Source organism: Bos javanicus, chromosome 22 (genome assembly GCF_032452875.1).
Source record: "Bos javanicus breed banteng chromosome 22, ARS-OSU_banteng_1.0, whole genome shotgun sequence".
NCBI lineage: Eukaryota > Metazoa > Chordata > Mammalia > Artiodactyla > Bovidae > Bos > Bos javanicus.
In genome coordinates, this window is record NC_083889.1 from 21,242,787 (window position 1) to 21,268,718 (window position 25,932).

Sequence of the window (25,932 nt, forward strand, 5' to 3'; positions counted from 1 at the left end):
TAAAGGTGGGGGTAACGGAGAATAAACAAACAATAAAGGGTGGGGGGGGGGAATACCTGTAACCCCATGATTGATTTGGTAAAGATCCAACTCCATAATTCAGTAATACTGTTTCCTTAGCTAGGTAAGAAACGCTAAATTTCACATTTGTTTTAAAACTGGACAGTAGAGAATTATCATCTGTACCTGTTGTAAGGGCATTAGTCTCAAAGTCTGTCAACACACTAGGTTGGCAAGACACAGGGGACAGAGACTATTGGAAATAAAAACTAGTACATCCCCTGAGGGGGCCAAAGTGGCAATTCCCAGAGAAAGTGTAAAGGCATTTACCCTTTGACCCAGCCATGTTTCTGTGAATTGCTGCACGCGGACATAATGATCCACTGGAGTAATGTTTATAAAAGCCAAAAGTTTATATTTGTTTTTTCAATAAGAAAACACTATACAAGATAAGAAATTGATATTAAGAGGGATGGTAGTGGGAGAGTGGTAACTCAGTCATGGGTGAATAATGGGGCTTATGAAAAAAATCAAAGTATTGGGAAAATAAATGGAACTTAGAAAAAACGTGGTGAGCTTCCTTGCCCACATGTTCTGCTAAATCAAACACATCAAGTTTCCAACAAGAAATGATTTTCATCACCACCATTCATATGCCACATGCCCCAGCCCTTAAGTTATTGATGCATCTAGAAAAAGTAGGAATGATACAACTTTTTAACTCTTAAGAGTGAGGAGAGCTAGCAATTTCATAAAGTGGCTACTGGTAAGACGATTTCTTTTTCCTTAGGGGATTATACAAGTAGAAAAAGGAGTCATCTAATTCATGTATTGCGTAATAGTAGAAAAGATGGACTCTGTTAAAATGTAGAAACAAGATAGTACATTATGTAATACAGACTGTATAAAACTGAAGGCTGTAGATTATGTAAGAGCTGGTTGGAGACATACTATAATTAGCAATCTGTTGATGTTCTACTCCCCCAGCTCAAAAGGGAGCATAATTTTTGTTGGGGGATTTCCCCCTCCCTATTTTAAAGGAAGTATTTTCTAACTGCCCCAGGTTTCTCCAAGCTCTAGATAAATTCCAGAAGAACCCTAGCAACACAGCAGTTATGAAGTATTAAACATTCACTCTAGATATGTGCCCCCAAATTAGTAGTATATATGTGGTTTATATTTTTCCACATTGTATACCAGAATATATTTTTTTGCAGTCTGGGAGAAATGCTTGAAAATTTTTAATGGCTTTCAAAGCCCATGTGGCTACAGCATTTCCTTCAGACAAAATGTAAGTTATTATGTCATACTGTAAAATGTCTGTGATCTCTAGCCCTTAACTACATTAAAATTAAAGTTATGAAATGTAAGCATTTCTGTGGTTTTAGGAGGCACACACACCACTAACATAATCACTGGGGACACCAGGACCAGTGGGCATCTTCATCTCTTCCCTGCCTTCGGTCTCACCACCATCCAGATCTCTAGGCTGCTAGAACCAGAGCTTGTTAGTGGGAGAAATGATAGTAGACACCCTCTACTATTCATAAGGGAAAACTGCAGAGCCAAAGGGGTTCAGCAACTCACCAGTCACACAATCATTAACAGCAAAGAAAAGAACTCATTCTCTTATTAAACACCCATCCAGCACATGGAACCAAGCTAAGGAAGCATTTTAAGGTGACAATTTTTTCACACCACAATCCTTTGATGAATACAAGACCTCCAAGTCCCAATAAAATGAGGTTAAGGTATCCCCTCCTTCCCAATTTCTGCCAAGAAATCTTCATTTCCTAAATCACCGGCTACCTTGGGATTTTAAAATTACCTTACCGGAGAGAGCTCTTTAATGAAATGGAATAATGAATGACTTTGGCTGTTGTTCAGATTAAGGAACTTTCCATTGAGTCTGTCTGGGACGTCAATGACTAGTTTCCCTAATGACATTCAAGCAGCAGCCATTACAAAAGTACCTATTTTTATTAATAGCTGAATTTTAAACAGAAATTGTGTGGAAAATATTTACTAATCAACAGGATGCACCTGCCACGGGTTGCATTATTTGTAGAACTGCAAACTGAAGGGAAATCAGGCAAGCCTAGTGTTTGCTTTAACTGTCTTCCTTTTCAAGTATCTTCACTGATGTATATGTTGCTGACTGTACAACCTTTAAAGTTTGGAACAAAATTATTTCACATTCTGAACATAGTGGTTCCCCCAACGACACATTTCTAGAGAAAAGCATTTGGCCAACTGGGCTTCCCTGGGAGCCCTGGTGGTAAAGAACCCACCTGCCAATGCAGGTAGACCTAACAGATGTGGATCTTCTGGATCTGGAAGACCCCCTGGAGGAGGGCAAGACAACCCACTGCAGTATTCTTGCGTGCAGAATCCCATGGACAGAGGAGCCTGGTGGGCTACAGTCCATAGGATAGCAGAGTCAGACACAACTGAAGCGACTTAGCACACATGCACATACATTCAGCCAACCGGATGTTACAGATAGGGTTCCAGCTACAGTAAAATTAACACTCCAGTTCTCAATCCTCCAGTCCCTGGAAAGGTTGAATTATAATATCAAATCAACATTTCAGTGTAACTGGATCCTACAGGAAAAGAGTACACAAGGCAATTAGTTCCTTAGTCAAAAACAATAAACACCAAAAGCAGACACAGTCCAATTCATGCAATTTACTTGACAGAATCAAAGGGACTAATTTTAGAAGTCTCAACTTTTGAAAGTAAACATAGACTTAGAACTGAGGGTAAAGTAAGCTAAATTTATATCCTCTCCCCACCCTGCTCCTAAAACACGCCTCCTTCAAAATACTACTTTAGTAGGAAGCTGCTGAGGACCAAATTGGTAGCTTGACTATATGGTTCCACCAATTCAATAAAAAACTTAAACCTGATGCCCAGTTACTTCTATCCTAGAAATGTAAAAACACACATGTCACTGACCAACACTGTATGGTTGTACAGAGTGACAGTGTGGATATGGAAGAAAAGCAAAGTTGAACTTCTCTGAAAAAATACATAAGATCATTTCCCCAATAGCTTTGATGGAATAAATGTTCACTTTCACAGTGTGAAAGATAACATACGAAACAAAACAGATCAAATGTTTTACTTTAGAAGTGTGCCCCTCTGGGAAAATCACGTTTGATACTTTTAAATCTTTTCATTCTGGAACTGAAGTCAGTAAGGAGACATGTCTTGCAATTTCAGTTTATTAATAGTTCTGTTATGATTTTAAAAACTGGATTACAAAATGCTTAACTAGCTCTTGCCACTTATTTTCAAAAAGTCCTAAATTTGGTGTATTATGACAGTTTACAAGATCTTCTCGACTTAGGGATCAAACCTAAGTCTCCTCATTGGGAGTGGATTCTGTACCACTGAGCCATCAGGGAAGCCCATTACAAGCAATATCATTGCCTCCACCCCACAAGTTGCAATGTCAGTCCTGTGAATATTTAAGTGCTTATTTCAATTTTAACTGCCCCACAGACCCACTTCTTTGACAGCTGAGTTGATTTCTTTCTAGCACATGTTCTACAGACTGTGTTCATGGTATCTTTCCAACCCCTTTCCAATGTGTCAGCACCTTCCATCATGATGCATATTTTAAGTTCAAACTGTCAATACAACCCTCAAAATGCAAGTTTATTGAATAAAGCTGAGAAGAGCAGTAAACAGACAAAAAAAATGCATCCACCTAAATTAAAAAAATTCACGTATTTACAAAGTTCAGTAACTGTTAAGTTTCACATGCAGAAGTTAGTGCACAGGAAAATGTTGGTAGTAGTGTCTAGATGTCTTGAAACGCTGGAAGCAATGAAGAGACACACAAAAACATTACGGTTTAGCTGTAGGTCAATTAAACGAACCTATGCGGTCCCGCAAAGTCACACATTCTAGTTCTGGTTCCTCCTTTCAGGCACAAGCAAGTTGCCACATTCTTTGTAATGGTTCACAGTGACCATTAATGGTGTTGATACATAGTAGCAAGTTTACATATCCCTTTGTTTACAGAACCATCCATCCCATCAGGGAAGTATGCAACATGCATCAGAGTAAGAACAGAATTTTAAAAGCTGAGGTTCTACTCATAAAAATGTGAGTGGAGGAAAGCAAGTAGTGTCCGTGCAACACGGTGCAGTATTTTGTACAGAATATTTTTAAGGCCATGGCAGTCTATAAATTAAAACTGGTTATCATTAAAAGAACTTACGGTTGACTGCACTTTGAGTGCTCAACACGTTTGGAAATGCACTGTCTACATGAGTGCTGCTTAACAAAGGAAACAAAATCACACACAGTGTGAGGCAACACATAAGCAGGTGTACCACAGACTTTTAGCTACTACAGTGGGCTATGTAAGTAACGATTTACAAGTGATCCAGTTTTCATATGTCCCTTTATGTGTATGGAGATAACTAAGCTACAAAACATGTTCATGGAAGTCTGTACACATCTCCGTAGCATAGAAGCAAACAATAGACAGCATTGGTTCCTCCACTCTCTGTGTGATTATTCAACAACCTGCGGACACTGGGCATGATTACATCAGAGAAAGCAGGCAGGTCTAGAGTTGTCACAATAATCAGGATGTCCAATGGCACCAGACAAAACAGTGCCAAAGCTTGTATCGGTAAGAGAGAAAAATAAAGACTTTTTATTTGTCTCTAAGTATCTATTGTGCTGAAAGTCAACTTTACGACTGGATATAAAAAGTCAAGAATTAGAGTGTCATGCAGCAACACTGGTTTAATAACTGGACAGAGAAAGAACAAACAGGTGTGTGAACAGTCTGACATTCTTAACACGTTTTATTATATTGGCTGGAATGCTCTAAATTCATGAAAGCTTTTGAGAAAATCTTCAATTCCCAACCCCTTAAAAAAGTGTGTTGAACCAGGAAAAAAAAAAGGAGAAAAAATATAGAAGTAATGATCTGGACAGATACAAAACAGCATGCCTCAGTTCCTCCCGTACCCCCAACTGCCTTCTGGAGATGAAGAATTCTCACAGAGCAGAATGTGTTTAAAATTCATTGCCTAAGATCTTCCCAGTGTAAAGAACCAATAACAACATTCATCTGGTGCCTCTGCTCACTCTTTGCAGACCATTTTTTTAAATTCCTAAGGTGTAATTATACATTTCACATGCATTTGTGAGATATATAAACATCATGTTTCTATCCCACAGGAGTCAGGCTAAAGGTTTGCTAAATACTGTGTGTGGCACTAGAAACGTCATGCTGTATCAAGTCAGTATCAGTATTAAGCTACTGGACTCTATAATGAAATATCATAGATAGACATTTACCGAAAACCAATAGAAAAACCTGGCCCAGAAAGACCAGAAGTATGCAATTTTTCTTGATTTAAGATGGTCAAAAGTGTGTTTTGTTTTGTTTAAAAAAAAAAAGCTCTACACACTGTTAAAGACAAGTATGTATAGGAAGTCTTTTTGTGTGTGTTGACTTTATCATGACAACTCTAGCTGATTCTTTATGATGGATTAGGGATACACATCTTCAGCAGTGCACATGAGAAATAAACTCTGAAAAAGGCAATTTCTTGGGTTTAGGAAGGACCGTATTCTGGGAAGTACTTCAGAGGAACGGACAATAATTCTAGGATTAGAGCCAGGAAGAACTGGAAGACTTCAGGAGATGCTTCAGCTTCTTCTAGATTTTGAATGTTGAATAAGCCACTGAAGTGTGATATCTAAAGATGGAGGGAAAAAAAGTGAAGATGTTAAGACATCAAAGTGAAGAAACGAGATATCAAAGATAATATTTAAAATGCGGCTATTTCAAAGCATGTCAGGCCCGCCCTCTTCTTTTCTGCCTCTCTACTACTATAATACATAGATATCTGTATCTGTACTACTCCTCTTCATTACCTGACCTTTGAGAGGTTAATCTGGAAACACGAAGAACTGAACAGTCTCCAGTTTAAAAGTTAAACTGTGTACAGAACAGCATGTGCCTTTCTTTATTCATTCAAAAGTTTAATGATTGCCTGTAAGATCAGGTATTGTATGTGAAGTTCCAGGAATCCAAAGAGATGGGAGAACCCCTCTCTACTTTCCAAGTATCATTTGGGTTTGGAGGATGGCCCTCACAGAATTCCAGGCATAAGAAAGCGCAAAAGAATAAACAAAATGTTGAGCTCTGGATGGATGACAAGTGATAGGTGGTTGAAGCGCAGGGATGGGGAAGGGATGCCGCTCACTGCTAAGGCTAGAGCAGAGGTTCTCAAGCTCACCCTGACGTTGGGGGCTGAGTATTCTTTGCTAGGAAGGTGGAGGGGAGAGTCTTTCCTGTGTATAGTAGAATATTTTGCAACATCTATAACCCCGACCATAGGATGCCATTATTACCACCCCCACCCTCAGCTGTGAAAACAAGTCATGTCTCCAGGGATCTCCAAACAGCCCCTGTGGAGCACAGCTGTCTTCAGTTGAGCACCACAGGCCTAGAGAGAGCCAGATACCCTTATGCGCCATTCTAAGAGGCTCGGAAGTTGGGATTTTATTCTCAAGTCAATAGGAAGTCATTGGAGAATTTTAAGCAGGAAAGCTATACTGTTTATTGTAAACTGTAAGTTCACTGTAGCAAGTTCAACAATGGCAACAGAGGAGGGCACCTGGGAGGGCTGCTGGTATAGAGACTGATCATTCACAACACGAACAGCAAAGGGACAAAGGCCTGAAGCACATCGGGTGTTGTAAGAACAGACGAATAAAATAGGAAGCATATTTAAAATACAGAACTAACAGGACTGACCAAATGCAGTGGGTGAGAAATAATCTTTTCGCCTGAATAAGTGTGTTTATCATGCAGCTGCTGACTAACCCAGTGGCTAAAGGAAGAACAGATTTGGGAAAGAAAAAGACAAAGGATTTGGCAGTGAGCACATGAGGTTTGAGGTACAGAAGGTTAACACATGGAGACGTTCAGCAGGTAGTTTCAGCTGTACAGATCTGAGAAAGAAATGGAGATACCACTGTGGAGGTGGCAACTGAAGCTACAGTGGCTGAGAATAGGCAGGAAAAGCACTTTTGACAGAAGGCAGCTAAATCAAAACACTGAATTACTATCCCTTGAGTTCTTTAAAATGTGTTACCCACATAAAGGATACCCAAGCATCTACTAGAAGCAGCACTCTCTTCTCCAAGCCTGGAAAATATTCAATCTCCCAATTTTCCAGCTAACATTCATTACAGAAACTGTAAGCCAAACACTGTATATAAAGAAGAGCCTAGAGCTGAGATGTGAACAGACACAACCTGTTCAGAGTTGGGGAAATAATGTTGAAGCAGGTCATTTGCACTTCAAAAGGAGGACAGCAGTGTGTGATATGAGCAAAGCCACAATCACTAGAACTGAAAGGAGGCAAAGGGAAATGTGAAAGTGAAATGACAAGGTTTAAGTATTTAAGAAACACATGGTAAAAACCAACCAACCAACCTATGGACACTGGACTTAAGTCACACCCTAAAGACAGATGAATCCTTAAGACCAGACTAAAAGGCAAAAAGTAAGATATTCAGATGAAGGAGTAGTTACCTCTATGATAAGGCCACAAGTATCAACCATCTTCAAAAAGACCATCTTCCCTGAAATAATCTACCCTATGCGTAGGGCTGCCCTGATGGCTCAGCGGTTAAAGAGTCTGCCCGCAATGCGGGAAACCCGGGTTCGATCCCTGGGTCTGGAAGATCCCCTGGAGAAGGAAATGGCAACCCACTCCAGTATTCTTCTTGCCTGGAGAATCCCATGGAGGGAGGAGCCTGGTAGGTTATAGTCCACGGGGTCAAAAAGAGTCAAGCGAGCGACTTCACTTGATGCGTAGGTTGAGGACATATTACTAATGAAACTAAGGGACCTCATGCTCCCCATTAGAAAGCTGCAAGTATAACACACAACCCAACCCATGTGCAATGAATACTTTAGGGAGCAATTTAGAAAATTCATAAATTTGGTACTAAAATATATTACAAAAGCTGAAATTAAGGAGAGTATTCTGAGATTTTTCACTCAAGAAGCCTGACTTGGCTGTTGCACTTCTCGCTCCAAATAAATAGGCTTTACAAACTAATTTTGAATCTAGTTAACAGTGGATCAGTTTCCTTGAGCTTGATAATAACATGAAGTGAACCAGGAGTTCTACGATCACAAACCTGGTGACCATGGAGCTCTGAAGTAAACTGTGAAGATTAGGCTTAAAAAGCATTAAGAAGGTCTCATCAGTTCTCCTGCGTTTCCTTCATAAATGAGCAAAGTATCTGACTAGTTTGTCACAGCAGAAAATAAGGGTTTTAAGGGAGTAATGGATTTACAGAATAGCACAACGTACTAAAAATCCTGGTTAGTATAGAACGGGGTTTCTCAATCTTGCCACTACTGACATTTTAGGCCGAACATTTCTCAGCTCTGGAGGCGAGAGGATGTTTAAGGCCACTATGGTCTCCACCCACTAGATGCCAGCATCATTCTCCTCCTAAGACAACTGAAAGAGTTTCCAGGGGGAAAAAATGCCAAATGTCTCTGGGAGAAAAATAATCCCTCCGTGAAAACCTCTGCTGTGTAAGTAAATGCTCTCTTGGGGGCACAGCTTAAAACTTAAAAAGAGTTCCCCTCAATATAGGAAAAACATTTTAAATAAACTTGAAGTAACCCTAATTGCTGGAACAGTCTGTTCTCAAATGAGCTAGATGATCCCAAAATAACAAGTCACTTATTCTATGTAATTAATAGAGGAGAGTTTGTGTCCATCAGCAATGTAGTGGGCTCAGACTGCTCTGGGTGATCTTTAAAGGAAGCCCAGAATCAGTGACAAAAACCATCATTACTATAAGCGAATTAGAGCAGGTCTGAGGGGAAAAGGGCAGGAGCTGAGATACAGACTGGAAATGACTGGAAAAAAAAGTTAAGTACAGGGAGAAACAATACATATTGAATAAAGGCTAAAGAAAAAGTGTCAAAAAACCTTTTAAACACACTGTTTTGGCATTATTGATTTATTACATTTTATTCTGATATACTTTTTTAATTGATGAAATGACTATGGAAGAATGGTGAGCGAGAGAGAATTTGAAGATGGGGATGGAGCCATGAGCCAAGACAGCAGGCACTCTCTAGAAGAGGAAAAGGGCCAAGAAATGGATTCTTCCCTCTACAGTCTCCAGAAGGAGCTCGCCTGTAACTTTAGTCCTAGACTTTAGCTCAATAAGGTCAGTGACAGGCTTCTGACTGACAGCAGCAAGAGAAAACGAATATACTCCTGTGATGTCCCCCACAAGTTAAACACTGCAATTCATTTTTTTACTCACTCCTGCAAGAGAGTTTTGAAGTTGCTGCTACCATCCCCATTTTACAGATGAGTACAATGCAGAAATCTGGGAGTTTAAGTGCTCTGTCCAAGGCCAATGAGAAAGGAACTTAGGACCAGGTGTTCCACACTGAGGCTGCCTTACTCCAAAGCCCACGCTATTTCTAGTCACAATGCAGCCCTGATGGAGAGCCTCTTTTTCTATAGTGACCCACTGAGAGAAAATTTTTCACCAGTGACCACCAACTGGGAGAAGTGAGGAGCCATGAAAATCCCTAGGTTCCTACCCATCTGCTTCAAGGCACAGGCATCAAACTCTCCTTTCAGACTTCAGTGGAGTCTGTCATGCCAGACAAGATGGCTTGAGAAGCTTTTGTGACAAAGTTATCTTTTACTAGGGAGTATTTTTTATTGCACTGTTACGGGTCTTTTCACTTGAGCAGCTAATACAGAAAAGCCTTTCATCTTGTCAAACACTTCTCTTTCTTTTCTTTTTTTAACTTTCTGATCTTCTCCATGCCAATACACTTTAATTAAATAATACCTCACCAAATTAAGAGACTGAAGTTGAGTCAGACATATTTATTCTTTACGGATACTGTACTGGATTGAATGGTGACCACTAAAAATTCACATCCACCCAGAACCTCAGAATTTATTTGGAAATTCGGTCTTTGCAGACACAGGATGAGGTAATTCTGGATTAGGGTTGGCCCCTAGTGCAGTAACATCTGTCCTTGTAAGAAGAGAAAATAGACCTTCAGACATACAGACAGAGGAGAAAGCCATGTTGAAGCCAGAGGAAGAGGGTGGAGATACAAAGCTACAATCAAGGAGGGTCAAAGACTGCTGGCAGCCCCACGGCAGGAAAAGGCAGGGAAAGATCCTCCCCTAGAGCCATCATAGAGAGCACAGCCCTGCTGACACTGATACCAAACTTCTACCTTCCTCAACCTTAGAGAACGAATTTCTGCTGTTTCTAAGCCACCCCGTTTGTAGTACTTTGCAGTCCTAGGAAATTAATACAGAATATTAAGTAGGTAAAGGGTTATTTTTGGCTTATAGTTGCGAGTGCTAACATACTGCAGTAATATACTGGTTTGATAAATGTAAAATCCTTACAGTGTCTATAAACCAACTTCTGTTAAGTCTTATTTCAAGAACGTCATTCTGTTATGAAGCACAGTTAAGACACTAGCTCTGCAAAAATGCAATAAGCTGATAGCACATAATTAATCTCATGTCTTTATTGCATTTACTTCTTTAAATAGCACAGAGGAGAGTCAGGATACTGTATTTGTTGCTAAAAGGTATAATGTCTACTCTTTTTCCTGAGGCAAAAGCAATAGTACTTTATAGGAGAAATCAAGTAAACAGAAATAAAGGTAATAAACAGTAAAAAGAAAGAGATATCCCTTCTACTGATATCAACTTCTCCACAAATATCCGTCATTTCTTACCTATATTATCCTTTTCTTTGCAAGAAATTGAATAGCAGCAAATTTCTCTATCCTGAATAGCAGACAGATTCCTGTAAGAAGCAGAATTAGGAAAGTAAGTCTGGGCTTTTAAAACAATTGTCATCTTGTCTCTCTATGCTCAATATTACTTGTTCTTTTAAATTATTATACTGAAGAAATTATGTTATTACTAATAAAATTTTACGGGTTTACTTCTCTAGTATGTCAAGTTTATCTACCCCAAAACAGGGCTATGATCATTACTAAATAATGGAGCAAAGCTAAACAAAACAAAAAAATAGTACATTTTGTGAGCAAAACAGAACCAATTAAAAAACAAAAAAACAAAAAAAAAAACCATCATTCATTCTTAAGACATACATTTTTTCAATTAGCTGTTTCTCATCCAAGGCATTAGGAAGATCTCTCTTGTTTCCAAGTACTAGCACCTTTAAAAAGAAAAGTCACGGAGTAAATTTTATGTAAGAAAATGTCACAGAAGCATATTCACATGTGTCCACAGTAAAATTAGGAGGTTACTGCATGCCACAGTATTAAAAGCATATTTACATGACCACTGGCCTATCTCATTCACTTCGTAATTCAAATAAGCATTTACTCTAACTTCTATTAATGCTACGCAGATGTCTAATTCAATACGTGGCTACCAACTTCTATTTAAGATATTCTAAGTCTATGGTATGCATTCTGTTATTTCTTAACAAATCTTCACCAAAATGTGAATATGATCTTAACTGCCAAGGGTAGAGGCATGATTTTCAACCACTATTACCTGTTAGGCATTAATCTAACAGTAAACATGTAAATAAGACTTTAAAATTCTATATCCATCCTATAAAATATCATGTATAAATATTAAGACAATAGGTAAGTTTGGGAACCAGGATAAATACAGTAGCCATCAACTCTGAGAACAAATGTGTCATGTGATTACTTGATGTGCTTTGCAAAAAGAGGAAAGTGGAGAGGGGCATTCCAAAACCATCTGTCTTTCCTAGGTATCTCCTTTCTGCCTTACAAAAAGCAAAAACTATGAGTACACATAATGTATTTGATAACATCCTTACTCTGAGTCAATGTTCTCCAAGAACTTGTATCTTTGACCAAGCCTAGGAGAGTGCACACCATGGCTACCTTGTCGCCTCGTCAAACACGTGTCAAACCTATGTTCTTTCACTTAATACAAGTCCCACCCCCACCCTCAACTCCAGATACTGTGACTGATTCTACTCACAGGCCCTAGACTCTTTTTCTCACAAAGAAGAAAGAGCCAAGAAAAGATGCACAGAGTGCAAGGAGCACCAAGAGCTCTTGAAAGAATGCTGAAATCGTAGGGGTCAGAGAGCCAAAAGCCAAATCTCAGCACCCTTGGGCAGCCTGTCCTCCCTTCTCCCATTCTTACCCCTTTCCAAACTCTGGTGGCTCAGAAGGTAAAGAATCCATCTGCAATGCAAGTACCAGGTTTTGATCCCTGAGTTGGGAAGATCCACTGGAGAAGGGAATGGCAACCCACTCCAGTATTCTGGCCTACAGAATCCTGTGGACAGAGGAGCCTCACGACTACAGTCCATGGGGTCACAGAGTCAGACACGACTGAGTGACTAACACTTTCACTAGTCTTACTAAGTCACCTCAGGTTCTCAACCTGGATCTATGTGAGTTGAAAAAAAAATACATCCCGGTCATTTGTGATCAGTTCTCAGTTTTGGGATCGCCTGGCATCTTAGTCCTCTTCCTACATTTAAGAAAGTCTTTCAAAAAAAAAAAAACAAAGAAATCTTCCACCTTATGACTCTGCCTCCCAATAAAGCTATTGCTTCTGTAGATACTTTCTTTTCCAGCCTTCTTTTCTGCTAGAGAATGGACATATAATCTACGATCAACCAAAACTCTGAATGCAGAGCCAGTTTTACAAGAAAGCAGGAATATTGAACCCATTCTGCTACAGAAGGGGCATCAACTAAATGCTCTTCCAACTGGAGTGATTGTGTCTGGTGTTCACCAACTGCGTGGGGTCACCAGACTTACTGTATGATGTCAATCTGGATGTGGTCCTAGAAGCTGCTCAGCCTTCCCTTGTTCCAGTGTGTTTTCTCAACACGGTTATGGGAAGCCTTCTCAAGACTCTGTAAACTACCCAATATTGTTTCAATGAATTCCTCTCTACTTAAACAGCTTTCTACTGTTTGCTACTAAGAACTCTCATGGGGAACAAGATTTTTTTTTTACTTATGGTATGCAATATTTTGGTCATCTGATGCGAACAGCTGACTCACTGGAAAAGTCCCTGATGCTGGGAAAGATTGAGGGCAGAGGGAAAAGAGGGTGTCAGAGGATGAGATGGCTGGATGGCATCACCAATGCAAAGAACATGAATTTGAGCAAACTTCAGGAGATGGTGAGGGACAGAGAGGCCTGGCATGCTGCAGTTCATGGGGTCACAAAGAGTCGGACATGACTAGGCAACTGAACAACAATATGCAGAACTAGTTAATACAGAAGGAAAAGGACAGGCCTTGAAGTCAGAAATAAACAGATTCAAACCTGGCTGTGCAATACACTAGTTGCCATGTGATCCTGAGCAAGTAACAACTGTTACCAGGAGGGATCACACCATCAACCTCAGTACACTGTGAAGATTAACTGAGATAACACACTTCAGAGATCTGACACTCATGACCTTGTCATGAGGGTAAAGCCTAGGCCTTTTCCAGCATTTTTTCACTCAACAAATGGCACCACCTCCCATCTAACCATATTAGCCAGGAACTAGGAATTATCCTGTTTATCTTCCCTGCTAAGTCTGGTGGACTGTCTTCCTAAACAGCCTCCACATTTATTTCCTTCTCACAACCTTGTCTATGACCACCCCAATCCATGGTACTCTATTTTGCCAAGACAAGTTCAAAACTGTCTTGAACTTGAAAACTGTTTCCATAGCTTCCTAAAACTGTCTTCCTTATGCTAAGCTGCTTCAGTTGTGTCTGACTCTTTGCCACTCCATGGACTGTAGCCCGCCAAGCTCCTCTGTCCAAGGGATTCTCCAGGCACGAATACTGGAAAGGGTAGCCATGCCCTTCTCCAGGGGATCTTCTCAACCCAGGGATCGAACCCACGTGTCTCCTACGTCTTCTGCACTGGCAGGTGAGTTCTTTACCATAGCACCATGTGGGAATAGTCCCCGTGCAATCCATTTTTTAAACTGAAGTAAGAATGATTTAGGTAAGTCTGAGCATTTCAAACACCCAGTCCCACCCAGCACAGCCTCCTGAAGTACCCTTGCTGTCACAGGCTCACAATGCTCTTCCCGCCCACTCTGCTCAGCACTCTAGAGACACCAGCCTCCTTGCAAACCCCACTTCCTCCTGCCTAAGATCCTCTGCCTGCAACTCTCTTTTCCTCCAACTGTCACATCCCTCACATGCCTACACATCCCTCACACCTCAGCTCAAGTAGCACTTCTTGGGGAATCTTTCCTACTTCTCTCAAACTGTATCAAATCTGCCCTGTAACTTACAACTCCATAAGCCCCTTGAATCTCTCCTTCATAGCACTTATCAGAGCTGCATTATTCAAGCCATTTTCATATCATCTACCTAGTTTCCTATTAAACCATAAGCTCCATGATGGCAGGAAGCATGTTTCTATCTACTTCTGTTCACTACTACTTCCCCAGGACTAACCACTGCTTCTACTACATACAGTTCACTGAACAGCTTGTTAAGAAATGACTAAATAGCACACTGCCCAGCATATGATGGATACTCAGTAAATAGAAGCTTTCCAGACTTTAAAACAAATAAGACACTCTACTGATTTCAAACATAATTAACAAAAATGCATAATTAAACTTTTAATAACTACAAATATTATAATCATATAATGTGAAATTAACCATACTTACTGGAATTCCTTGTAACTGTGGTTTATCTAGAAGATTATGTAGTTCATTTCGAGAGGCTTCTATCTTTTCACGATCTGCAGCATCTATCATGTAACTTAAAAAAAAAAGTGATCTCAAAATGCCTCCACCATATTCTTTAATGATCACAATGAACAAATTTTTAATTTTCTTAATTTATACTACTGAAACTGTTGATCAAAATTAAGTCCTAGATTTTAAAAGGCTATCACCCCAAAATACTTAAGACTGTCCTAAAGATACAAACTACTATATACAGAATTAGATAAGCTTCAAGGATATATTATATAGCACAGGAAATTATACCTATTATCTTTCAATAACCCATAATGGAATATAACTTGCAAAAATACTGAATCACTATGCTGTACACCTGAATCTAATACTGTTAAGCAACTACACATCAATAAAATAAGCAGAGAAACAGACTGTTCTTTAGGGGGCTAAGACATGACAGTAAAACATGTATGTATATCCATTAGCTCTTAGCAACACAGAGAAAAAAAAAAGTCTCATTTGATGATTACTTTTTAAAGTCTGATGTTAATGGGAAATTATACTAAGAAAATACCTAAAAAAGATTTTACTGCCAGAAATTAAAATTAAGCCTTTAAAAGTATGAAAAATGACTTATTCCCTTGAAACCTAAACTGACTATAAGGGGAGATGGGGGACCAGGGGGTCAGGATGGAAGGGAGGCAGCTTACACAATAGCATTGACTCCTCTGCAGTACCGTTCCCACATGCTCCGGAAGCGGGGTTGTCCTCCTATGTCCCAAATCTTCAAATCAAGATAGACAAATCTTAATAACAATATTTCAAATAACACAGTGAAGAAAAAAGCTGCAGATAGAAGAGAAAAAATGAAGCAGATATGCTCAGCTCCACAATGTGAGAGCCAAACTGCTTTGGAAAAAACTGAGCTCAAACAAGCTCTTGACGTGGAAGTTCTTGGGGCCATTTCTGAACTTGAAGTCCGTATTTAATATGTTTACGTTAGATCTAATACGTGCTGCGTGGCAAAGATTTCATATTGGGGCAACACTTTCTTTGCCTCTTAACCAATAGATTTCCAATACTGAAAACCTATTCTTTAAAAAATAGTACTCTTAGAATCTGCATGATCATGCACCATCCACATTTGAAGTCCAAGAGAAAAAAAAACACTTCATTCAGAATCTATTAAGAGTTTAATTGTCTGATGGGGTATATATATTAGAATGTAATCATTTTCAATTATTCCGTATATAACATAGAAAATATTCCTACCTAGGTGCTTTTCTTATATAAAATTATTTTATCCATATGAAAGCCACCGACTACAGTCATTTCACCATTATGGCTACTCTGTAGGGCTATGTAAAGGTCTTAAGTCATGATGTTTATCTTCAAAAGGCTTCCAGTTTAGCTACAAACACTGGACGCATGCATAATGACATACACATGAGACATTAGAAGCTTCATTAGATAAGCTACAGAAAGAATTTAGTAAACACCTTCTCTGAGCCACAAGAACTGGATAAAACGGCCATAAGGGTTCAGGCTGTAGAAGCAAAACTCCCCACATGAACAAAGGAGTCAAAAATAATAAAAATAAATTAAAAACTGGTCCAACAGTCCACAATGCAAACCTATCAAACTTATTCTAGAAACAAAATTATGTTAAACTAATTAATTTTTTACTGTTTTATAGTTTTAATTTTAGGGCTTAGTAGTAAAGAAAGGAAAACTAGGTTACCGTATTTGCTACCATAAATACAATACTAAGTTACCAATATTATAAACAGTTACTCTCTTTCAACATAAATTATTCATGAAATATATGCAATATTACATTCAAAACACTCTGAAGATGGGATTTTTATTTCCTAGGAACATCTAAATCCCAAATATTACTTTTGCCAACCCATATGCAAAGTTTTTTATGAGACTTAACATTTCAACACTTAAACATTTGTATCTATTACAGAAAGAAGGAAAAAAATTAATTTATACTCTTTTGGAACATGCCCAATTAAGAACTGCCAATACTCATGTAAAAACCAAAAGAAACAAACAGGAAAACTCCTAATTTGTATGTGCTAACAATTTACGTCAAGTATGGCAAGCAGCTGACGTACCTTTATTGTGACGTTACCTTTAGTTACTTTTCTCATGTTGAAGCCCACTGTAGGTATCATATCTTCACTGAACTGACCTGACTGAATGAAAGAAAACATCTGAAGTTAGACTAATTGTTACTTATTAAAACTGCAACACTGTACAACCTTTCACATCAACTTTACTTCTGTACCCATATTCAGTTCAGTTCAGTCGCTCAGTCCTGTCCGACTCCTTGCAACCCCATGAATCGAAGCACACCAGGCCTCCCTGTCCACCACCATCTCCCGGAGTTCACTCAAACCCACGTCCATCGAGTCGGTGATGCCATCCAGCCATCCCATCCTCTGTAGTCCCCTCTTCCTCCTGCCCCCAATTCCTCCCAGCATCAGAGTCTTTTCCAAGGAGTCAACTCTTCACACAAGGTGGCCAAAGTACTGGAGTTTCAGCTTTAGCATCATTCCTTCCAAAGAACACCCAGGGCTGATCTCCTTTAGAATGGACTGGTTGGATCTCCTTGCAGTCCAAGGGACTCTCAAGAGTCTTCTCCAACACCACAGATCAAAAGCATCAATTCTTCGGCTCTAAGCAAGTAACTAATTTTTTAGTGATGGTAACCTTAAGAAAATATTCCTGATAGCCAGAGATTTTGAAAAGATGCATTTTTTTCATTCATAGACATTCTCCTTTTAAAGATATTTTCGAAACTAATGCAAATTTTACATATTTTTAAGTTTAAGAAAAATACTGTACAACTACTTAAGAAATCTGTTATGTAAATTTCCTCCACCTATACATACATTTTTGTATACAAGGTAGAAGTAAATCAGAAGCAAATGGTCAGAGTTTTCTATTTGTAGCACTGAAATTATATTGACAATACTGTTAAAATTCACTGTTGCTCTTCTGAGTCAGCTTTTTAATAATGCTTACAAAATGTTTTTTCATAAAGATGATCCTCCTTTTATGTAGGATTCTATTCTATTCAATTCCATTCTCTTTTTGGTTTATAACCTTCCTGTCAGAGACCAAAATTAAGTATCTTCTAATACTATTTATATTTTTAAATGTTTATGATTACACAGTGTAACAAAGGTCCATTTTACAAATGGATCTATAAATCCACACTTTCCTGACTAGACTGACGTGAAATGGCAAATTTCATATAGCGGAAGTTCTATATCTGAGTCCTCAATTCTTTTCCATTAGTCTGTTTTTTTCCAATTGGAAATAAATTAGGATTACACAAATTACTGTAGCTTATCTATATATTATTCTAAATAGAAGATCAAGAATTTGGAATGTTTAGAAATGTGGTTCATTGCTCACATTTGAAATAAACTTTAGAAAGTAACTATTTCTGTTACAATACTGCCTGCCTTTTATCAACTCTTGATATTGAACCAAGTCTCTCCACCCAAGCACATATGTCTGTCCACTCAACATTCTTTATATCCTCTAGTGAAGTACACCTAATGAGTCACATTAATACTGATTTTATATATTATGTATTTTGCGACTTGGGAATATGAACTCGTTATCAACACGGGGCTCTTTAACAAAATGGGACTATTTTAAAGTCCCTAACATCGGCCAACTATTAGCCACACATTCATTTCAAAATGTCTACAAGTACTGAGCACAATGAATTCCAATTTCACAGGCTAATTTCTTCTACATATCCCCCAAAATGTTCTACTTCTTTTTCTTTTCCCCTACTGTTCAGTGGCATTTGGGCTAATTTTAGAAAAAATGTTAATATAACCATAATCACTATTTTATTTTCACCTGTCAAACAGTATAATTTTCAGAACTTTCACATATATGATTTATATGTGAAGATTTAGTTGTGATATCAAATGTACATATATCAAAACTAGCCATGACAAAAGAATAAAACATATAACCTGATTAAAACATGAGCAAAGATAACATCAAAGGCATGCTCTATAAAGGAAATAAGCTAATAACTTCATTAACACTTCTGCTCTGAAAAAGACAATGTCAAAGAGACTCAAAACAAGCCACAGAGTAGGGGAAAAATATTTGCAAAAGACACCTGATAAAAGACTATTACTGGAAATATACAATGGAACTGTTAAAACTCAACAATATGAAAACAATCCAACTAAAATATAAGCCTAAGATCTCACCAAAGGAGATACACAGATGGCAAAGAAGCACAGGAAAAGACGCACCACATCATATGTCACCATGAAAATGCAATTCAGAACAATGAGATACCACTGCAAACCATTTAGAGTGGCCCAAATCTGGTATTTTTTTATAACATCAAATGCAGATGAGGATGTGGAGCAAGAGGAACTCTCAGTCACTGCTGATAGGTTTGCAGAATGGTGCAGCTACTTTGGCAGACAGCTGACAGTATTTTACAAAACCAAACGTATTCTTACCATACAACCCAGCAATCACACTCCTTGGTATTTACCAAAAGGGCTTGAATACTTAAGTCCACAAAAAAATCCACACATTAAATGATTACAGCATCATTGTTTATAATTGCTAAAACCTAAAACAACCAAGATGCCCTTCAGTAAGTGAACAGATAAGACTGGTACATCCAGACAATATAGTATTATTCAGTACTAAAAAGAAATGAGCAACTAAGTCACGAAGAACATGGAGGAACCTTAAATGCATATTTCATGAAAGACCCAATGTGGCAAGACTACATACTGCATGATTCCAACAATATGATATTATGAAAAAAAAAAGAAAACAGTAAATAAAAAGATCAGTAGTTGTCAGGGGTGGGAGAATGAAAACAATATGGCAGTTCCTCAAAAAACTAAAAATAGAATTGCCACATGATCCAGCAATTCCAGTTCTGAGTATATACCCAAAATAACTGCAAGTAGGAATCTGAGATATTTATACAACCATGCTCACAGCATTATTCACAATAGCCAAAATGTGGAAGCTACCTGAGAGTCCATCTGATGATGCACAGATAAACAAAGCGTGGTCTATTCCTACAATGTAATACTATTCAGCCTTAAAACCTTATTCATGCTACACCATGGAGGAACCTTGAGGACACTGTGCTAAGTGAAACAAGCCAGGCACAAAAAAGACAAAAACTTCATGATTCGATTTATATGAGAAACCTACAGTAGTTAAATTCATAAAAACAGAAAGTAGAATGGTAGTTGCCAAAGGCTAGAGCGGTGGAAACAGGGAGTTAATGCTTAGTGGGTATGGGATTTCAGGCTGGGTAAATAAAAGGTCCTACAGATGGAGAGTGGTGATGGCTACAAAGAAATGTGAATGTACTTATTAGTACTGAATTATACACTTAATAGTTAAGATGGTAAATTTTATATCTTGTGCATTTTACAATTATAAAAAATTGTGTGACGTAAGTGAAGGCAATCATTATCATTTTATGGAACAGGAAATAAATTCCCAAGGTCACACTGCTCAACAGTGGTTGATTATTTTTCTTAAAGTTCGCCACTGTGAATTATAATAGGCTTTAACTAATATCTGAGGAGAGGTCTGAGACAATGCCTCATTTATTTGGTATCATTAGGAAAAGAAGCTATACATAATGAGGCAGGCAGAAATCAAACCTGAAGTTTTTTGGTACCAAAACTTCTACAACAGCTTGCACACGAAGCTTTCTAAGGTGCAGTACATACTTGGCTAACTTTTCACAATCCTTGGAATATGACTGAATATGTTCTTGGTGTTTCAGGGTCATTTTACAAACTGTAAAACAAGAAAACTAAACTCCATAATCCTCACAGGCCCTTCTGGCAGTAAAATTGTATGATTACGATCATGATGTAGGGGCTGCAGTATACTCAGCTGACCCTGAACTGTCTTAGTTGTTCATCTCTTTCTTCACCATTACTTCTCACTGCTGGCAGATGTTAACCATAGTTTTCCCTCATTCACCTGCCACTGATAACCTGCAAAGGCTGAAAATTAGGTAATCGTATCTTTGGGTTTTTAATTCCAAATGTCCTGAGTACAGCATAATTGTTCAAAAAACATTTGTTGGCTTTGATGAATGGATTTTGTGGAACAACAACTTTATAAATTTGGAAGCGTTTTCTACTTCTTTCTTAGTGTCAAATCTTAATTGTCACTTTTCAAAGCTTGTGTTGAATGACTAAACCACTCAGTTGGCAGTTGTGCTCTAAATAACAGAATTTATTTCTATGCTGTCAAAATGCCACTAAACTGAGACTAGCAATTTAGGAAACAAGTAGATGTTTTAAAAATACTACTTAATTGTGTATCATGCTCTTTATTTTAACAAATACTTACATAGCATGAAGCACTGGTCTAAATACTCAGTAAATATTAATCAATATTAACTGACTTAAATCCTTATAACAACCCTATGAAATATGTGGCAATATCCTCATTTTTCAGATGAGAAAACCAAGGCAATGACAGGTTAAGCTATTTGCTCAAAGTCACATTATTTTTAACATCTGTAAAGAGAAATAAAAATATGTTTTCATACCTGTCTTCTTAAATAGCATATCAAATATAAACTGACCTTCACTTAACACAAATTCAAGATCATGAGTGGCACTCACAATGATTTTGGGACAATGGATGAAACTGCAGCTATTATGCACACCTAGAGTCACAAGGTTGTATCTCTGGAATTTGTTTGGCTGGGACAAAATAAATTTGAAGCAAAATAAGATGGTAAAATACCCTCGAGATCGAGGAATCTTATTACCAGTTACACTAATTACTAACCACACACAAGTCATCTTACCTTCAGGATTAAGCTATCTTACTAGAAGAAAAGGAAATTGGAAGACTATCTCCAAAGTCACTTACAGCTCTAGCATTTATGGTTTTATGTTTATTCATCAGTTCAATTCAGTTCAGTTGCTCGGCTGTGTCTAACTCTTCAAGACTCCACGGACTGCAGCACGCCAGGCTGCCCTGACCATCACCAACTCCCAGAGCTTGCTCAAATTCATGTCCATCGAGTCAGTGATGCCATCCAACCATGTGATCCTCTGTCGTCCCCTTCTCCTCCCGCTTTCAGTCTTTCCCAGCATCAGTCTTTTCCATGAATCAGTTCTTTGCATCAGGTGGCCAAAGTACTGGAGCTTCAGCTTAAGCATCAGTCCCTCCAATGAATATTCAGGGTTGATAACTTTGAGGGTTGACTGGTTTGATCTCTTTGCAGTCCAAGGGACTCTCAAGAGTCTTCTCCAACACTATAGTTCTAAAGTATCAATTCTTTGACGCTCAGCCTTCTTTATGGTCCAACTCTCACATCAATACATGAGTACTGGAAAAACCACAGCCTTGACTAGACGGACCTTTGTCGGCAAAGTAATGTCTTTGCTTTTTATTTTATGCTTATTCACAGGCCTCTCATTTAAAATGTACTGCTACATTTAAAATGGATAGCCAACAAAGACCTATTGTACAGCACAAGGATCTCTCCTCAGTGTTATGTACCAGCCTGGATTGGAGGGGGTTTGGAGGAGAATGGATACATGTACATGGATAGTTAAGCCCCCTTTGCTGTTCAAGTGAAATGACCTCAACACTGTGAATCAGCTATAACCCAATATAAAATGTTCTTGGTGTTAAAAAAAATTAAAATTGAATAAAATATAGTTAAGTGATGAATGCCTTCAAGAGTAGGAAAAATGTGACTTTTTCTCCCCCCAAAATCATTAGTATACCAAAGGCTAAAAGCAGACCTTGTCCCATAAAGTTCTATTTGCGTCAACTCCAGTACACAGAGCTTACCTAAATTTATTACTGTGGATCGCATGAGTAAGGCAAAAAGAAAAGGAAAGAGAAGAACCAAGGTTATGGTTAACCCCAGGAAGGCAGAAACAGGAGGCAGAGGACCTGTACTAGTGAAAGGACACTTCACTGACCATACTCTAAGACAGTAAGAATGGGGAAGGTGTTTATTCTTTGTAACCAGATTAAGGTAGAAACGTACCATGCAAGCACTGGCTGCTCATATACCATGGTCTCTGACACTTGTGAGAACACAGTGAAATACCCATACATTTCAGTGCTTTAAAATAGAGATTCCAGATGCAACAGATGAGATTTTACAGTTGCTCTCATAAATGAACAAATGCAGAAATCAAGCTGTGAACAACATGGGAGAAGCTTCTCTTTGCTTGATCTGTTTCTCTTTAGCAGCAGTCTGATCCAATTCAATAAACTTTAAACACAAGTGGAAAAATGCCTGCTTTGACAAATCTCTCACAGGTTTTTCTCTAAGAATCTTTTTATTTTTTAAGGTTTTAGTTATCAAGATACTTTGTAGAGACAGAATGAGATAAACAGCAAGAACAAAAGATTCAGACTACATTTCTCCTCTCAGCCAAAAGAAACTACTTTCACATGCTAAGCAGAGCAGTCGTCTCTCTTTTTAAACAACATAACTATGACGCAAATCATTTAAACTGCCAAAATTTACACATTTGACAAGTAAGATAAAGCAAACAAACATACAAGTAATTCACTTTTTTTTCCAAGAACGTTTAATTCAATTGGAAAACTCATTACTAATACCCATTTTCCTAGTTTGTATCATTATTTGGTTCTTGTATTTCACTAATAAGTTAAATTACTGCTAATAATATTACTCTTATGTTTCAAACTACAATAGTTTAAAAAAAAAAAAAAGAATGGCAACCCACTTTTGCTGGAATTATTTAAAATGAAAGGTAGATCTAGGAGAAAATCTTGATGAGGAATAAGGTATTTCCATTCCTTAAACGGTCTTAAAGTATACCTCACAAACCACTCATCAGCTGCAGAGGGAAAAACAAGTAATTATACAATGAAGAAATCAAGACAAAATCTTGACTTCACATGGACTTCTCAAATGGACTTCATGTGCCCAAAGAAGTATTACCATAAGGACACAACATCCAAGTATTTCAACTGAGAAGGCATAAAATAAATCTAATCATGAACAAACGTCAGACTGACCCGAAACAGAGGAACGCTGTATTTAAAAGGCAGGGGGAGAGGAGGAGTTTCAAAGATGCCAATGTCATAAAAGATCAAAACTCTAAAATGTTTCAGACTAGACAGAAGGTGCTAAAGAGACAGGATGTCTAAATGCAGTACCTGACCCTAGACTGGATCCTCTGCTGGGGAGCAAAAAAACTATCAACAACATTACTGGGTCAACTGACAAAACAGTGATAGATAACATCTATGAGATATCATTTTTTAAAAAACACAATAAAGTTGGCAACTAAATTAGTCACGTAAGAAAATATTCCTAAACTCAGAAAATACAAATGTAAACATCTAGGAACAATGGGCATGGCACACAGAGATCTTCCTTATACAGGGTGACATACACAGTACATGAAGGCTACAGCAATGAGATGACATGTCTGACCTCAACAAAGGGTCTATAAATGTTTTTTGGAGTGCTTTCATTCCTGCAAATTTTCTGTAAGTTTGAAATTGTTTCCAAAGAAAGATCTCTTAAACAGGATAATCAAATATCACCTTCTTGTGTATCATATCTAGGACACATCTAGAATTAAAAAAATAAATTTCCTACTATAATATTAGTGAAACTCATGAACAGATTCAATCTTAAGAAATTATGACAACTAGTTCAGGAACAAATCACTGCTAATCTAGTTCTGTCCTTCAATGTTCTAAAAGGATACTGACTTACAAATGTCTTCTAATAGAAAAATCCATATTTAATCATTTCTATATAAAGGAAAAGCCTCTAGGCTTTGAAATTGGCATTTTTAAATCTACTCTGATTTTCTATATTTTAATATTTATGTATAAGCTGGGAAATGAATTAAACACAGTGTGCTCTCCCAAGTCTAAGTTCCTCTTCTGGGTGAAAACTATCCCACTTAATACATATTCTTCTCTTCTCTCTCAGCACTTCATAGTTTCCACTGTGAACACATATGTCATATCTGAGGCTCTCTTTTTTTAAGGGGCTAGAAAAGGTATAATCATTCAGTACAGCGGTATATCAAGGATCATATCATGTTCATTTTCTTTTTAGAAATCTTTGGACAATTTTCCTTAATTTCCGAAAAAACTGTAATTTGTTATCAGTTTTAAGCGCAAACCCAGAATTACTTCCAACTACAGACATAATTCCTTCCCACAGGACATCAGTTTAAAAGGACATATTTAAGCTTCATTTGAGAGTTAAATCTTACTAACCAAAGAATAACATCTCTCAAAATCCCAGTGGGTTTTGACTTTAGTTTGTTTTAAGATGGAGGGATTCTCTTCAGTCGTTATCAAACAAAATTAAGTAGCACACAAAATTTTCAGGTTTCTTAGGGGCATGGTCAATTAAGGCCTCTCATCTTCAAATGGCCCAAATTCTGAAAAAGAGCTATAACTCCAAATAAACTAAACTCCTAAGTTGTTTTTCTGAAGGAAATCAAGTAATAAAAACCTTCAGCAAAATCATAAATTTATAATATTATCCTTCAAAAAAGGACAAAATTTGCAACAATAGTCAAAACAGCTTCTCACTCTTCAAAAACACTAGCCAAAAAGATAAAAAAGCATCCTTAGGATCTGGCATGGACAGGCCCCCTGTGGAGACTCTGCTCTAGATGTCAATATTTTCCATCTGCTCTGCCAACTCCAACTGACTGGAAGCGGCTTCCACCTGGGCACAGTGAGTGCTGTGCTCTTCCTTCATCTGTCTTATGCACATAGATGAGGCATTTATGAACTCTGGTCTGGATGTTCTGATGGAGGCAGGCTAGTTCTAAAACTCTGCTGCAAGATGATCCAATCAGCAGCAGCAGACATAGATGATGAATCTGAGTTGTACTGATTCACAAACACCTATGACTGCTCACTCCCTTCTTTATGGTCCAATAGGAGTTGTGGCTGTTGTTTAGTTGCTGAGTCATAACCAATTCTTTGTGACCTTATGGACTGTAACCCACCAGGATTTTCTGTCCGTGGGATTTCCCAGGCAAGAATACTGGAGTGGGTAGCCATGCCCTCCTGCAGGGGATCTTCCCAACTCATGGATTAAACCCTAGTCTCATTATGATTCCTGCATCGGCAGGCGGGTCCTTTACCACTA

At 38.1% G+C, this 25,932-nt stretch overlaps 1 protein-coding gene across 1 annotated transcript in view; it reads right to left on the minus strand.

Moving 5' to 3' along the window:
* Positions 1 to 3,645: 3,645 nt before the first annotated feature.
* The window catches only part of ARL8B (ADP ribosylation factor like GTPase 8B), a 54,540-nt gene continuing 32,253 nt past the window's right edge, over positions 3,646 to 25,932 (minus strand). The window contains exons 2-7 of the mRNA XM_061396352.1: positions 16,871 to 16,951; positions 15,458 to 15,531; positions 14,733 to 14,826; positions 11,189 to 11,256; positions 10,808 to 10,878; positions 3,646 to 5,735 (exon numbers count right to left, since the gene is read on the minus strand). Of these exons, the coding sequence (XP_061252336.1) occupies positions 5,686 to 5,735; positions 10,808 to 10,878; positions 11,189 to 11,256; positions 14,733 to 14,826; positions 15,458 to 15,531; positions 16,871 to 16,951 (438 nt within the window). The 3' untranslated portion in view covers positions 3,646 to 5,685. The remainder of the gene's footprint in view (positions 5,736 to 10,807; positions 10,879 to 11,188; positions 11,257 to 14,732; positions 14,827 to 15,457; positions 15,532 to 16,870; positions 16,952 to 25,932) is intronic.